The sequence below is a fragment of the Nuphar pumila genome, chromosome 14, assembly GCF_984573655.1.
Source record: "Nuphar pumila chromosome 14, dmNupPumi1.hap1.1, whole genome shotgun sequence".
Lineage (NCBI taxonomy): Eukaryota > Viridiplantae > Streptophyta > Magnoliopsida > Nymphaeales > Nymphaeaceae > Nuphar > Nuphar pumila.
This window is the reverse complement of record NC_143262.1, coordinates 52,019,703-52,036,163: the sequence shown is the minus strand read 5'-3', so window position 1 is coordinate 52,036,163 and position 16,461 is coordinate 52,019,703. Positions and strand designations below refer to the sequence as shown.

The following is a 16,461-nucleotide window of genomic DNA, read 5'->3' as shown; positions in this document are numbered from 1 at the left end:
CTGGGTCTACCGGAGGTGGCGGTTGCTCGCCTGCAGTCGAAATTGCGATCTTGCCGTCATGCTCAACCTTGTGGAGGCAAGCATCCATGGTGTGCCCTGTTTCTCCGCAGAAACCACACTCCTCTGCTAACTCAGGGGGAACAAAATCTCCCGATGACTCCTGTGGTGTCTGATGGTGCACCCGAACGAGTGAAGGTGTGAAACCACCTTCTCGAGCATGCACCTCAGCCCACGCTGCTGCCAAGGGTATCTGGTAGGCGATCGGTAGTGAGAAGTCTTGCTCATCCGTAAAAATGGGTAGAGGAGGGAGGTTAGCCCAGTAACCCGCCCCGAACATCTCATGTCTGCCCTCTCCCTAACGGAACGACCACGTACACTACGCGTGCTCCTACCGCGACTACCATTAGAACCAGTAAACGGATTCATCTATCCAACGGTACTACGAATAAAACAAAAATATAATTTAGTCTAAACATGCTATGAAATATCAAAGACTTACAGCGCGATGGGATGTTCAATAGTCAAGATTCACCTCTTTCTGACCTGGCTCTGATACCAAATTGTAACGCCCCAAAATTATTTCGACTTGTGATTTCGAAAACCTTATCGAAAAAAAAACTTTCAAAGATTTAAAGTTTTAATATTTAAAAACGACAGCGGAAGACATTAAGAAAGGAACACAAGTCAACAATCTTGGGTACGTTAGCTGGAAAACCATCATTCACATGTACACCAACTTAAAAGAATTTAAGTAATAAGGCAATAGATTAAAAATTTGCAATTTATTACAAAATGAGCATTTTATTCCAAAGTTCAAAAAATCTAAGAAAACTCCAAAAAGACATAGAGCCAAGCCATCAGCAGAAAGAAGATGAATCTTGATCCATGTTACACCACGCCATCGGCCGCCAGTGAAGTCCTACTCCTCACCTGCCCATGAAATGGGTCAGTGTCATAACAAACCAATAGGTGCACGAACAGATAAGTAGAATGAAAATAAAACAGAACATTCATGAGATAAGCAGTTATGATATTAAAGCAATTAAAACAATTGTATTCTATTCTAACAAATGAAATAAGTGAAAGAGTTGTTAGTTGAAGCAGTGCAAATCTCAGTCATCTATAACTATTCATGAAGATATTCCTTAAGTTCTGATATTAACTGGCCTGTGGGTACGCACAGACGCGAAACGTAGAAACAGCCGAGACCGATCCGGGGGTTTATTATGTCAGGTGTTTTCATTAACCCGGATGGCTGACTGAGTCCGCTCCTAAGGGGACGGTCAGTGACTAAGAGAGTAAATCCCCAAAGGCATTCGTGGCCCATGGATGCATCCAACTTCTGCAGAAGTGCCTGGGAATTACCACCTAGGATAATTTATGGTAATCCCAATTCCCCTAACTCCGATGACTGGGGAAAACCGAGTCTTTGCCCGTGGGGTGGTTGTTAACAACCTGTCCATCGGAGTCTTTGTACCATCCATCCTCTCCCTTGATGAACCGTGAAGATCGGATGGGTACGACGGGGGTTTCTTAACCGCCGCCCCATCCTACATGCTCTGATCCATTAGACCCACTCGAGCATCTTGCCTGTGAAGGCGAAAAGTCACCATTTATGTGATCTCAGCATTGTGCTAATTGCACTCATCGAGGTTGCTACAACCTCATCCCACCATCGTAACCTACATAGGACGTACTTGTCCAAAAGTACGATCGTACCTTCCTAAAGGTACAACTACGATGAGAGGGCAACATAATGTTTTATGATTTCTTTTGGTTCCTACATGACATGTTTTGCTTTTCTGAGCAATTGGCCCGTGGAGGCCGATATTATCATATCAAAATCAATAAAGTGTAGATTTCACAATTTAATATACTCCATGATCTTACACAGAATTCATACCGTACTTGCCTTAAGGTTTGATTTCAATAGCAATTGCAGTGGTTTTGAGTCTATTCACAAAGTCTATCTTAAGTATGCAGTTTCAAAGGAATAAGCATGCATAATAGATAATTATGAGTTAAGTAATCCTACACGTAAACAGGCATGCCAAGTAAACTACTTGACTCTTTCTAGAATGAGCCTACCCAAAGAATTTACATTATGCAATTTCAAAAGATTCACAAAGAGTAAAACTTTGACCAACCAATACTTCTTCAGATACGCAAATATGCAAAATAACTATTCTATCTCAGAAGTCTTATTTTATTTTGTTCATACATACTATTCGTGCGACTTTCCCCTACCTCGGGATGTCGTGCAGCTGCGTGCGTCTACGCGTGTAGATGATACGAGGCTCGGGCCGCGGAGCCAGAGCGGGGGGTCCGATGTGAGGTCTGCAACAGTGCTACGTTAATTATTATGCGGAGAAAAATAGAAGAAAACAAGCCTGCCTACAGGAAAAGAGAGAGGCAACAGGGGTGTGCCCCTGCTGGCCGAAATCAGAAAAACGACAAGAGCGAGCCCTTGCCTGTAGACAGCCGTGGGGTGACAGGGCTGAGCCCTCTGTCAAAAACACCAAGGCGGCAGGGGGGTCAGCCCCTGCCAATCGCAAAGAAGCGGCAGGGGCTGAGCCCCTGCCGACAAAATAAATGTGGCACCAGAATGCTAAAGTGGCAGGGCTGAGCCTCTGCCACAACAATCAAGTGGCAGGGGCTGAGCCCCTGCCCGCAACAGCCAAGTGGCAGGGGCTGAGCCCCTGCCAGAAACGGTTAGGTGGCAAGGGTTGAGCCCCTGTCTGCAAAAATGAATGTGGCAGGGGCTGAGCCCCTGCCAGAACAGCCAAAGTGGCAGGGTCACGACCCCCTGCACAGCGAATACGAAGTGGCAGGGGTCTCGGCCCCTGCCTGCCACAAAAAGAATGGTAAGGGCATTGGCCCTTACCTGACGAGAATGGGGAAATGGCAGGGGCCCCAGCCCCTGCCTGTCGAAAAAGTGGGGAATGGCAGGGCCCCAGCCCCTGCCTGAAGAATTAAGGGATGGCAGGGGCCTCGGCCCCTGCCAGAAACACCTACGAATGGCAGGGGTCTCGACCCCTACCTGGCAAAAATCATGGAGCCGCAGGGGTGTCCGGCCCCCTGCGTGCCGAGGGTCAAGAGCAGCAGGGGGGTAGAGGGGGGGGGGTATAACCTGCCCTCCTAGAGGCCAAGAGGCGGCAGGGGAAAGCCCCTGCCTGCCGGAGAATAGTAAACGGCAGGGGCATTGCCCCTGCCTACCGGAGATCGAGAGGCGGCAGGGGCTAACCCCTGCCAGAGAGAGAGAGAGAGTTCGGGGGTGACAGGGGGCAGCCGACCTCCTGTCGGATTCCCTATCACCCCCGGAGGTGGGGGAGTGTCGCAGGGCCATTGGTGCCCTGCCGGCACTCCGGCGCACCCCAGAGGGAAGAGGGGACGACAGGGGCCTTGCAGGCCACCTGTCGGCCCTCCGATGATTACCGGAGAGGCGGGAGGGCACGGCAGGGGCTGTGCGCCGCCTGCCGGCCTCCCGGCGAGGTGACAGAGAGGGGGGTGAGGAAGAGAAGAGGGAGGATGGCGTACCTGGGAGCGGCGGCCGGCGTCGGCGACGTGCGCAGCAGGGAGGAGACCGGCGCGGAGGGGGGGGCGAGGGCTGCGAGAGGGAGGCGTGACTCCCCTCGCCCTCCAACCTCTCTCTTAAAGGCGCAGGGGGGGGGGCACCCGAATGGGGAAACCCTCGATGGGTTTCCCTATCTTGCCCGGAAGCGAAGGGGGAGAAGGGGGGTTTGCGGCGCCCGAAAACTCGGGTTTTTAAAACCCTAATAAAAAAAGGGGCCCGGGTCGGGTCTGAACCCGACCCGGCCCGGGTCCAACAATTTTTTTTTTTAATTGGGGTTTTACAACAAGGCCAAGTGCTAGGGTGATTAAATGGAAGGATGAGAGCCAATCGTTGGGTGCATGGTGGAATGACAACTTCACTCTGATTAGAGGACAGAGGCAACTAAATGAAACATTGTTCTAGGAGCTCATCAAAGAGTCCGTCGATAAAGGCATCAAATGAGCGGGTGGTAAGAACCAAGCAATAGGAAATAAGAAGTGAAAATGCAATTCAAACAATTAGTTTGGTGAAATTGGTCTTAATTTCTCGATATGGAGTTAGGTGTGTATAGCAGAGCAGCCTGCTTAAAAATGCTAGTGCGCTACTCATGGCTTGGCTCGGAACCAAACTATGTTATGCTATGAAACCACTGGTTGGATAAGATACACACCTGGTTCCAAGCGAAGGGAATAAAGACCTATGGGGCTTGGCTTCCAAACAATTTCTTCGTAGTCTTGGAATAGAATTTAAACTTCATCCAACTTTCTCCAGACCACAATAAGATCATCAAAAAAAGCTCGTTGGGGGTCAGGGACTACTTTGTAGGATCGTACATGAGAAAGTAGATTCTTTCTAGATGGAGTTCTTTATTGAGCTCGCGGTTTGGTGTGGCTTCTGGGAATCGGCATGGAATAGTAATGAGTAGAATAGCGTGATTTTCGTGTTCCACCTATCTTAAGTGATCCGTTAGTCAATTCTTTACAGAGCCAATGAGCGACAAATTGACACCGCCTAGGATTAGCATGTTGTTGCGTAATCAGGGAATGACGAATGCATCCAATGAATCCTTTTGTACCCCTGACCGATAGCGATTTCGAGATCTTGCTCAGGATGAGAGAGTTGTTAAAATGTAAAATACATATTTATATAGTAATAATATTATTATGTTATTATTATATTTTTTTTATTTTTTTCTCTTTTTTGTCTTTTAATTATCTAGTTCATGTTGAACTAGATAATTAGTTTTTGGTCAAGTTCCGGTTGGAACTTGACCAAGTCTCTAGCCATTGAAACTAGTCCAACGGCTAGAATTCGACCTGTTGGAACCATGGTTGCCAGTTGAAGAAGCGGGAAGCAAGTCACTTACAAAATTTTAGGAAGCGGGAAGCGTGGGACCACTTAGGAGCGAATAAGGAATCGTCTCGGAAGCGAACCGAAAGCGACCTAGGAAGCGAGGGGGAAGCGAAAAAATACAAAAAAATGGGGGAAGAGTGATGGGAAGCGTGTTTCCCATAAAAGGGAAGTGTGTTTCCCATTAAAGGGAAGCACACTTCCCATTAAAAAGTGGTGCTTCCCGGCGCGTTTCGAAAGCACGACATTTTGCGCTTCCGAAGCACGCTTCGAGGAAGAACGCTTCCCCACTTACCTAAGCGCTTCCGATAACTCTGGTTGGAACTAGTTCCAATGGCTAGAGAGGAGAGCTCCTTATGAGCTCTCCTCCTTTTTCTCCTTTTCTCTTATAAATAGGGGTGCATTCCCCTTTGTAAAATAACTCTCTCTCAAATTCTTTTTAAGCATTTGTTCTCATAAATAAAGTTTGTCGTTTATTTCTTGTTTTTCCATTTATACCCTTTTATGGGTCTTGTCTAAAGTATTTTTTAGATACTTCCTTTTGAGAGTTTCAAGTGCATTCGTGGAAGACTTCCATTTCCTTACATAGTATCAGAGCTACGGAATTCCTAGATCTTGAAAAGCTTCCGCCTCGATTTCCATGCTTCTTGTGCAAAGGTGTGGTATCACCTTGTTCTTATTCGGAAAAGTGTTTCATCACTTGCCAAAAAGTGTTTTATTACTTCTCTATCAACTTCAAGAGGATTCACTTGGAAAGGACTTGAACAACAACATTGTATTGTATTTCTTCCTCGCTCTTCTCTATTTTCTTTTTTTTTCTTCTTCTCCTTACTATCTTCTTCGTACCCTTGTAAATGATGGATGACCATGATAAGGTCACCATCATACCCATGAAGTTGAATGATACTAATTATGTGATGTGGGCTTCTATTATGAAACATCATATATGGGGAAAAGGCTTACAAGGAATAGCGGATGGTTCCAATTCGGAACCTAAACTCTCTCTCACCAAGAAAGAGGGTGATAAGGAAGTTACTCTAACAGAAGAGGGGAAGAAAAGAGTGGAGGATGGGGCATGCAAAGATAATGTCATGGCTTATTAATAGCGTAGACATTAAAAAATGTTCTAGCCTCGTTAAATTTGAACATGCCAATAAGGCATGGGAATACCTCAAAAATATGTATTCCCTTAAAGATATTGCACATGTGTGCAATCTTCAAGAAAAAGTTTGGACATTAACTCAAAATGACAAATCTATTCGTGAATATTATAATGAGTTGTTCGAACTTTGAGAAGAGTTGGCTATTTTATAGCCAAAATGGTATTGTGCCGAAGATATCGAGCTTCGTAAAAAACAACGCGATATAGAACACTTTTACCAATTTGTGAATGGATTAAGGTCGAAATTTAAATCCACCAAATCGTCTCTTCTTCATCGTGGTAAAATCCCTACTATTGTGGATACTATTGAAGAACTAACTATGGAAGAAAACCACCTTAGAAAGAGTACTCCAAAAGTTGATGATGATTCTGTTCTAGCTGTGTCTAGACTAGAGAATCATACTCGCGCTTATAGGCCGTCTCATTTTGGGAGACAGAATGGTGAGTTGGACAATCGAAAAGTTATTTGTCACCACTATCATGAACCGGGGCACTATAGGCCTCAATGTCCAAAGCTAAAAAGGAGAGACGAAAAGAGGGTTGCATCTGTTAAAACTGAGCCAAAAAATCAAGATACACTTGTTTCCATTGCTCAACTGATGGAGATTCTTCAACCTCTTCTCAAAGGGGTATCCTCTTCGACTGAAGCCTCAACTGGAGTGTCAATTGCATTTGTATCCGGTCCAGGTAACTTCCCTTGGCTTTTAGATTCTAATGCCTCATTTCATATGACCCCAAATGTTAAATATTTATCTGAATATCTTAAAAATAACTCAAGTATATCAAAAGTCTTTACAGCAGATGAAACATCTCTTGAAATAAAAGGAATAGGATATTTTGAAAGTTCTCAAAAATCCCCAAAAAAATTATTTCAGAAGTTAGATATATCTCAAAATTAAATTTTAATCTTTTATCTGTGTCATAAATTTCTAATTATGGATATAATATATCTTTCTCTTATGATAATTGCTGGATACAGGATAGCCAGTCAGGGAAGCTGATTGGGGAAGGCCATAGAGAAGGAGGATTATATTACATGAACTTTTTTGAACTACCAAAGAATGTATTTTGTTTAAATGTTCAAAAATTAGAAATAGAGTTGTGGCACAAAAGACTTAGCCATCCTCATCTGTCTAAAATCCAATACTTCCAAAGTTTGGGAAAATTTTGTAATCCTGAAAATTTTGCTTGTAAAGACTGCATTCTTGGTAAAATGAAAAGATAATCTTTTTCTAGTAGAACCTTTGTCTCTACAAAACCTCTTGAGTTAATACATTCGGACGTTTGGGCACCCGCACCAGTTATCTCTAAAGGCGGTTATACGTATTATGTCATATTTGTTGATGACTTTTCTAGACACACGTGGATTTATTTTCTTAAACATAAATCTGAAGTTTTTGCTCACTTTCAAATATTTCATAAGATGGTCACAAACAAATTTCAAAGTAATTATTTTCATTTTTCGCACTGATTCAGGAGGAGAATTTATGTCTGGAGAATTTAAGAACTATCTTAATCTATATGACATTACTCATCAACGATCATGCCCACACACCCTACAACAAAATGGACTTGCGGAACACAATCATCACCACATTATGGAAACCACTCGGACTTTACTAATTGCAAGTCAAGTTCCAAAAGGTTTTTTGGCTGAAGCAGCTCTCACTGCCACCTATCTCATCAATAGAATGCAATCTTGTTCATTAAAAAATATATCTTCAGTTGAAAAACTTTATGATTTAGCTCCAGACTACTCTAGATTAAGAGTTTTTAGATGCAAATGTTTTATATTTATAAACAAAAATGATAAATTCTCCCCTCATACAATCTCATGTGCGTTTTTACGATATACTGAAAATAAAAAAGGCTACAAGTGCTATGATCTTCAAAATGGAAAATTATATGTATCAAGAAATGTGTCATTTCTAGAAAAAGAAAGTTCTTTTGAAAGTGAAAAATCCAAGGATATTACTGAATATTCTTTTTTAATCGATTTAACTTCAAAATTCGATGAAGAGAATTTTGAACGTAACTTTGACAATGATCAAAGTCCTACTATCTTTGAAAATGATAGCGAAGACCAAACCAGTAGGGATGTTGGTCTGTAATATTCAAGACGAAGAGTTGGAGAGCAACACCCTCCATGTGCATTAGAAAGGTTTTCTGAAGTTCTCCCTCAAAGGACTTCTAGAATTTCTAGACCTCTCAAAAATTTGTTTCTTACGAATCCTTTTCACCCTCATATAAGGCAGCCCTTGCATTAATCCAATCCTATGTTGAACCTTCCTCCTATTCTAAAGCCAAAAATCGTGAAGAATGGGTGGAAGCCATGAAAACACAATTGAATGCATTAGAGAAGGCTAACACTTGGTCCATTCAAGATCTTCCTCTCGGAAAGAAACCTATAGGCCGTAGATGGGTCTATAAAGTCAAAACCAAAAGTGATGGGACACTGGAAAAATATAAGGCACGACTCGTAGCCAAAGGTTATGCTCCAGAGTATGGCATTGACTACGAAGAAACGTTGGTCCATATGGCCCGTATGACCACTGTTAGAACTTTAATTGCTTTGGCTTCTATAAAAAAATGACCTATATTTCAAATGGATGTCAAAAATGCTTTCTTAAATGAAAATCTCATTGAAGAAGTCTACATGGACGCTCCGCCTGATATTTGTATCCCTAAAGGCAAAACTCTTCGTCTTGAGAAGGCCCTTTATGGCCTCAAACAGGCTCCAAAGCCTGATATGACAGATTTAGACATGTTATGACTAATATTAAATTTCATTCTTGCTTGACTGACACTGCTTTGCTTATTAAGAAATCTAATGCAGGTATCATCATTCTTCTTTTTTATGTGAATGATATGATCATCACCGGTGACGACAAAGAGGGAGTTGTCAATATCAAAACTCTTCTTAAAACTCATTTTGAAGTGTCTGACTTAGGATTATTGAGATATTTTTTAGGAATTGAGGTTGCTTATTCCTCTCGTAGGTATTTAATGTCTCAATCTAAATTTGGCTTTTATATTGTTTCCAGGTCTGATATTACAGACGATAAGAAGGTGGACACTCCAGAAGTGGTCAATGTTAAAATGTAAATTGATGAAGAAAAGCGTCTTGATGATCCTACTCCACTCAGACAGCTTGTTGGAGCACTTTCTTTAGGCCCAACAACACGAGTTTATGCATTGGGTATCCTTACCTTTAGATTTCATAGAGCCCAGTTGTTCCTTGTTAGGGCGAGGAAGAGGAGTCCTATACGAAACCACTCTCTTGCTAGAAGATTCAATAAATTGTGAAATATTACCCTGCCATAATGTGATATGTTTCCAATGCCAATAGAAGATAAGCCATCCAATGGTATGTAATATCCATCAAACTGCCAAAGAAAATCCCAAGCCGAAATCTCGCTGTGTTGACTATACTCAATCTTTTTTTATCTGGCATGAAAAAGAAATCACATGCATCGAAAGAACCTTTGACTAAGATCAAGGTAGTTGTATGAAAAGCTAGAGCAATAGCATGATGTACCAAGAAGTCCCCAAGCCCTATTGTTAAATGTGTCACATGTGTGAGTCACGTATCCATATGCATGTATGCATGCATACATACATACATACATACATACATACATACATACATATATATATATATATATACACATATATGTAATGTACCTTTGTATACCTATATATATGACATCCTAGTCATGTGAGATTCAGGGTCATTCACTGTGTTAACCCAGTAAAAGGTTGATTGAGGCTGAGTCAACTGAGTAACTGGTTTGGCCCAGCAAATTTTCAAACACTATCCTAAATGAACTTTTAAAGAGGTACACTCCAAGTTTAAAATATAATATTAAGATTCAGGATATTAGATGTTATATTTTTATGTGCAAAATGATGATCTTTCAAATCAATGCCAGATTTTCAGTCATTTATAACTATGTTTGTTGACTCCATTCTGTTATTTATTTTCTGCATCATTTAGGGTAGGTTCGGGTGCCTCACTCACATGGGATTTGGAATCAGAATGATTTTGAATCATTCTGATTCCATTCCCCAGGGAAACCATGATTTCGAATCAGAATGATTCGAATTCATAGGCTACCTGAAATCCCATGTTCGGAAGAACATGGGATTTCAGGCTTTTAGAATCGCTTTCTCAGGTCGATTCTGTGGGAACAAACATACCCTTAGCTTCATTCATAATCACTACTATGTGATTATGCTTCACAACTTTTTAAAACTTTTTATGATATGTCACGATATAATACTTTTTATTACAATTACAATGAGTTACGAACTTACAATAAACATTTTAAAAATTGCATATGGCAACGTAATAGTACTATAGATCAGTAATGTCAAACTTTTGCATAGAAGTCAAAACATATAATAGGATCAAATTAAGCATGTTTTAAGTAAAAAAGTGGATATCTTGGACAAGAAAAAATCAAGAGTCATATCATCTTAGTACAGAATTCAAACCCCCAAAACATGAAGAAACTAACTCAGGCAAGACAACCTTCATCTAACCTCTCGTTGTGGACTTTCTCCATTCAACAGGGCTTGGGCAGCCCCTGTGACTGCTATTGAGCCAACTGCTCCTAAAAAACCAATTCCTGCCCATAAGATCCATCCATTCTGTAGATTAAATGGTTCTTTCGGTCCTAAGACATTAAAGTCACATCAAACTTTAGTTTATTCATTACAACAAAGAAAAAAAGGAAGTATATATACCCAAAATCAATCAAGTCAGTTCAAAAAGAACGTTTAGGATTCTTATGGTTAAAAACAATGAATTTTTCTCAGTGAAGTTTCCACTATACATCCTTCACTAACTGCATGATCATGAAATAATCAGGGATGCTGTGTTTTCTAAGCTTGTGCATGTACAACATAGGGAATGCGCCAATTGCCAAAAGATTAGAATCTTGGGTTGTTTTAGTATGCTTTAACTGTATGCAAAACATGAATGTATCGACTTCTACGCTTAATGCCACCACTGAATCCACATTCAACAACAACAACAACTACGCCTTCATCCCAAAACAATTAATGCCACCACTGAATCCACATTATAAATATAAAATCAATATTTCAATTCTTGAGGAGCTTGGAATTCACAGAATTTGTAAAGCTTAAGTGCAAAAAATAATTCATATGCCATGCTCAAGTCTTTCTAGGTCAATCAAATGTCTAGAAAACCAGAAATTTTATGAAAGATAACTGACCAACCACATATTTCAATATAAATGCTCTATTTGAGCAAATAAGGTGTCACTAAAAGATTCTGGTGTTACAACACTATAGATCTTGATTTAGACTACCATATAAAAGGTTAGAAAGCAAATGCCATATTAATGCCAGAATAGAAGCTGTGAGGTTTTGCATGTTAAAATGTGTGCATGTTATTGCGCCTGGAACTTTGAAATGATATTTAGTCCACATGACCACTCCCAAGTACAATGCCAATTAGTTGTGGCAATTAATACACCTTCAATTAAAAACATGACCTAAGTTCTCAAACTATCCTAATTATTTCTATTTCGCCCTTTTATCCTGGCATTTTTATCTTCCTTGAATTCACCATCTTTCACTGATGTGGCTTCATAATCCCATAGATCCATCCTTGTGCTCTCTAGTGATTTGTCACCATAAATACAAAGAACAGTTCGAGGTATACAAGAAAATGGGTGTAGAATCTGTAGATCACAACTACAGTTCATAATCCATTTTCTCTTAGTGTAACATAGAGTAGCCTGTGTATAACTGTTTAGTTATACACTGCCGGTCCCAAGCCCGGATAAAGGAGGAGGGTTGCGGTAGGCCTGTGACAGCCAGCATAAAAACTTAGTCATACCCTATGAATATGAACCAATATGAGAATTTCGTTGGGGCGTTTCCTACTAAGTGACGTGTTGTACTCTATAGGCCCGGAGGCAGTGATAAATGGGCAAGGGTTGCTAGGTCGTCGCCCAGAAGCAACGCGTCACATCGGCGCCCGGGTGTGGTGTCAAATAGGCAAGGGTTCCCTCACTTTGTTGGACGGGTGGGGGTAAAGAAGTTAGTCCAAGACTATAAAATTAGGTTAGCCTCTTGGAACATAGGGTCTTTAACTGGTAAGTTTGTAGAGTTAGTAGTGTTATGTGCAGGAGAAAGATTGATATTTTAAGTCTACAAGAGACCAAATGGGTAGGTGAGAAAGCAAAAGTGATAGAACCTTGGAGATATAAGATTTGGTATACAGGAATAAATAGGAATAGGAATGGAGTAGGGATTGTTATGAGTCGTGAGTTTATAGATAATGTAGTTGAGGTCCGTAGAAAAGGTGATAGGATTTTACTTATTAAATTAGTATTAGGTACATATATTATTATTATTATTAGTGTTTATGCACCTCAAGTAGGTTTAGATGATTCCATTAAGCGTCAATTTTAGGAAGATTTAGATGGAGTAGTACAAGGGATATCTTATGGAGAAAGGCTTTTCATCGGCGGTGACCTTAATGGGCATGTAGGCATTAGTGGGGATGGATTTGAGAGTATCCATGGAGGCTATGGTATAGGAGAAAGAAACGAAAGTGGAGAAAGGATTTTAGATTTTGGTTTGCCCTATGATATGATCTTAGCAAACACTTGGTTTAGGAAAAGGGAGTCTCACCTAGTAACATTTAAAAGTGGGGTTAATACGAGTCAGATAGATTTTTTCCTACTTAGAAAGAGAGGGGTTGTTATATCGATTGTAAGGTTATACCGGGAGAAAGTGTAGCTACACAACATAGAGTCTTAATTTTAGATCTTAGAATTAGACAATGCCGCAAAAGGGATAGACATAGGATAGATCCTAGAATTAAGTGGTGGGCACTAAAAGGAGCTAAACAAGGAAGGTTTGTAGATCAGGTAGTTAAGGAAGTTGATTGGTGTCTCGAGGAGGATTCAGAATCTATGTGGAATAAGATAGCGGGTGGCATGCGAAAGGTGGCTAAGGAGGTATTGGGTGAGTCTAAAGGCGGCGCATCGCTAGGTAAGGATACATCGTGGTGGAACGAGGATGTCAAATTAGCTATTAAGGTTAAAAGAGAGTGTTATAGAAATCTAAGTAAGAGTCGTGATAATGAGAATTTTGAGAAGTATATGATATCAAAGAAGGCAGCTAAAAAAGTAGTTCGGAACACGAGGGATAAGGTATATAAGGAGGTTTATGACAAGTTGGATACCAAAGAAGGCGAGAAGGATATTTATAAGCATGCAAAGATGAGAGATAAGAAATCGAGGGATTTGGGTATGGTTAGATGTATCAAAGATGAAACGCAAAGGGTTTTAGTCAAAGATGAGGAGATTAAGGAGAGATGGAAAGATTATTTTGATAAGCTATTTAATTAAAGTCATGCTCAAAATCTTGGAGACTTCTTTATTCCTTTTCATGAGATGAATCGTGATTTCATGCGCAAGATTCAAAAGAAAGAAACTGCAGAGGCTTTGAAGAAAATGAAATCAAGAAGGGCAGTTGGCCCATATGGTATACCTATCGAGGCTTGGAAATGCTTGGGAGAGAAAGGTTTAGAATGGTTGACAAATCTTTTTAGCAAGATTTGGCAGACAAATAAGATGCCTAATGAGTGGAGGAAGAGTACTTTGGTGCCTCTATATAAGAATAAGGGTGATATACAAGATTGCACAAACTATCGTGGTATAAAACTCATGAGTCATACTATGAAACTTTGGGAGAGGGTGATTGAGTATAGGTTGAGGAAGGTTGTCATGATATCGGAGAATCAATTTGGTTTTATGCCTGGAAGATCAACTATGGAAACTATACATCTTCTTAGACAACTTATCGAGAGAAATAGAGAGAAGAATAAAGATTTACATATAGTTTTTATTGATTTGGAGAAGGCATACGATACAGTACCTAGGGACGTTGTCTGGTGGACAATGATGAAGAAAGGTGTTTCTCTCAAGAACATTAGAATAATTAAAGATATGTATGAAGGAGTAGTAACCAATGTTCGCACTTATGGAGGGGTGACAACCAATTTTTCTATAACAGTTGGGTTACATCAAGGATCTGCTTTAAGCCCTTTCCTATTTGCTATAGTGATGGATGAGCTTACGAGACCAATTCAAGAAAATGTGATGTGGTGTATGTTGTTTGCTGATGATATTGTTTTGATTGATGAGTCTAGAGCTGGAGTTAATGCTAAGTTAGAATTATGGAGACAAACATTGGAAGCAAGAGGTTTTAAGTTGAGTAAGAGTAAGACAAAATACATGGAATGTCGGTTTAGTAAGCAACGAAGTAGTGATGGGAGTGTAGTGAAGCTTGGTGTAACGCCCCAAATTTCAAACTTGCGAACCTTTTCAGAAAAACAGGCAAGAGACTACAAATATCTGTTTCCTTCAGAGTTATTTTATGAAATCAGCGGAAGATTTTGCTTTTGATAAATCATAAGGCAAGCTGACAACTTTAGGCACGTTAGCTAAAAGAACCAAAACTCACAATATTCGGATATCACAAGGAAAATCTGATACAAACCCATAGCGTCGAGGACGCGAGCTAAAAGCAGGAAGAAGAAGTCTTGAAGTCATCTTGCAATCGCGCCATCGCCCGTAGTGTACCTAATCATCACCTGTACCCATAGAATGGGTTAGTTTCGCGAAAAACTAGTAGGTGCACAAGAGAGACTACAAGAAACTGAATTGAGTACATTTAATTCAGTAGGCTACGCAGTTTAAAGCAGATATGCAGTTAAACAGGTAAGCAATGCAAGCAGGTGAATAGTGCAAACACGTAAGCAGTACAAGCGAATAAGGCGTGCGAGAGAGTAAGTAGTGCAAGCGAGTAAGCAGTGCAAATGCGTAAGTAGTGCAAACAGTAAGCAGTTCAACGCAATTAAGCAGTGCAACTGACCAACGCAGCATACGATCCATTTGATCGTAAGCTGTGAACTACTACGCAACAAGTTTGTCCTCGTTCCTAGAACGAGGTCTCTGCATCTAATCACCACCAGGACATAGTTTGTCACTCGCTACTTCTAACCAACGCTTTGTCCTGAACGACCTTAATCTATCATCTCTCAAAGTCTTACGCGGCTAACCGTCACCGGTTATGACGCATTAAGGCATCATACCTTCTCAGAAAAGCTCACCCTTCCATAGAAGGTCCAAAACATGATCACTAACTCAAATCGCTAACGATCTGATTCTCACACCTGAGTCAAGCATGTAATCATGCTAAAACAGAAAGCCGAAACTATGAATTCATAGTTGGCTATCACAAACAATCTCAGAAGATCGTCACAGCTCACCATAACTTTTTATGGTAAGCAAAAACACAAGATCCACGTCGGATCGTTCGGTCCAAGAGATATACGATCGGACAAGGAATTACCGCCCTAGAGGGTATACCTGATCTTGGACCCTACACTTCCTCACAGGAGTTCATCGTCTTTGCGGCTACCCGTTCGTGGACAGTGTACATCCTCACAGAGATCTCCCACTCTAGCCGGGTCACCTGATCTGTGAAATGTATAACCTCACAGTGAAACCTTTGGGAGATCAGTTCCTAACAAATGCCATATCCAATGAAAATCATTGCGATACACGCATCCACACAAATGACCGCTCTCAGGGTCGATAGCCACTAATACAAACAAGATCAACGCCCGGATCACCTGGTCTGGGACATGTATAACCTCACAAGGAATTCCACCCTAGCTGGTATACCTGGTCTTGGACCATACACTTCCTCACAGGAGTTCACCGTCTTTGCGGCTACCCGTTCGTGGACAGTGTACATCCTCACAGAAAATCTACCACTCTAGCCGGGTACCTGGTCTTGATCATACACGCCCTCGCAGATAATCCTTTGGAGATCAGGTGCTCGACAGACACCCCACTCTGTAACGCCCCAAAATTTCGACTTGTGATTTCGAAAACCTTATCAAAAAACCTTTCAAAGATTTAAAGTTTTAACTTTTAAAAACGACAGCAAAAGATATTTAGAAAGGAACACAATTCAACAATCCAACCGCCACGTATGAAAAAATTCTGAAGCTTGACCCTCCTACCTTCTCTGGCAAGGTTGACCCTGACTTGGCGGAGAGTTGGGTCAAAGAGGTGGAACGAGTGTTCCAAGTGTTGTACGTCCCTGACGATAAGAAGACGATGTTCGGGTCCTTTCGATTGAAGGACGACGCTCGCAAGTGGTGGGACACTACCCGGGAGGTGCAGTTTCCAGGTGCTGAGGTGATTCCGTGGGAGGCCTTCCGAAGGGCTTTTCTCGAAAACTATTTCCCTCCTCATGCGAGGGAAAAGAAGAAGGTGGAATTTCTGAAGCTGTGCCAAGGCAGCTTAAGTCTGAATGAATATATCGCCAAATTTCA

The 16,461-nt window shown here is 41.1% G+C and overlaps 1 protein-coding gene across 2 annotated transcripts in view; it reads right to left on the bottom strand.

Moving 5' to 3' along the window:
* Positions 1–16,461, bottom strand: part of LOC149816813 (CAAX amino terminal protease family protein) — a 225,456-nt gene that overhangs the window by 164,983 nt on the left and 44,012 nt on the right. For both annotated transcript variants that reach the window (XM_089986587.1, XM_089986586.1), the window contains exon 5: positions 10,611–10,744. In XM_089986587.1, the coding sequence (XP_089842713.1) occupies positions 10,611–10,744 (134 nt within the window). The remainder of the gene's footprint in view (positions 1–10,610; positions 10,745–16,461) is intronic.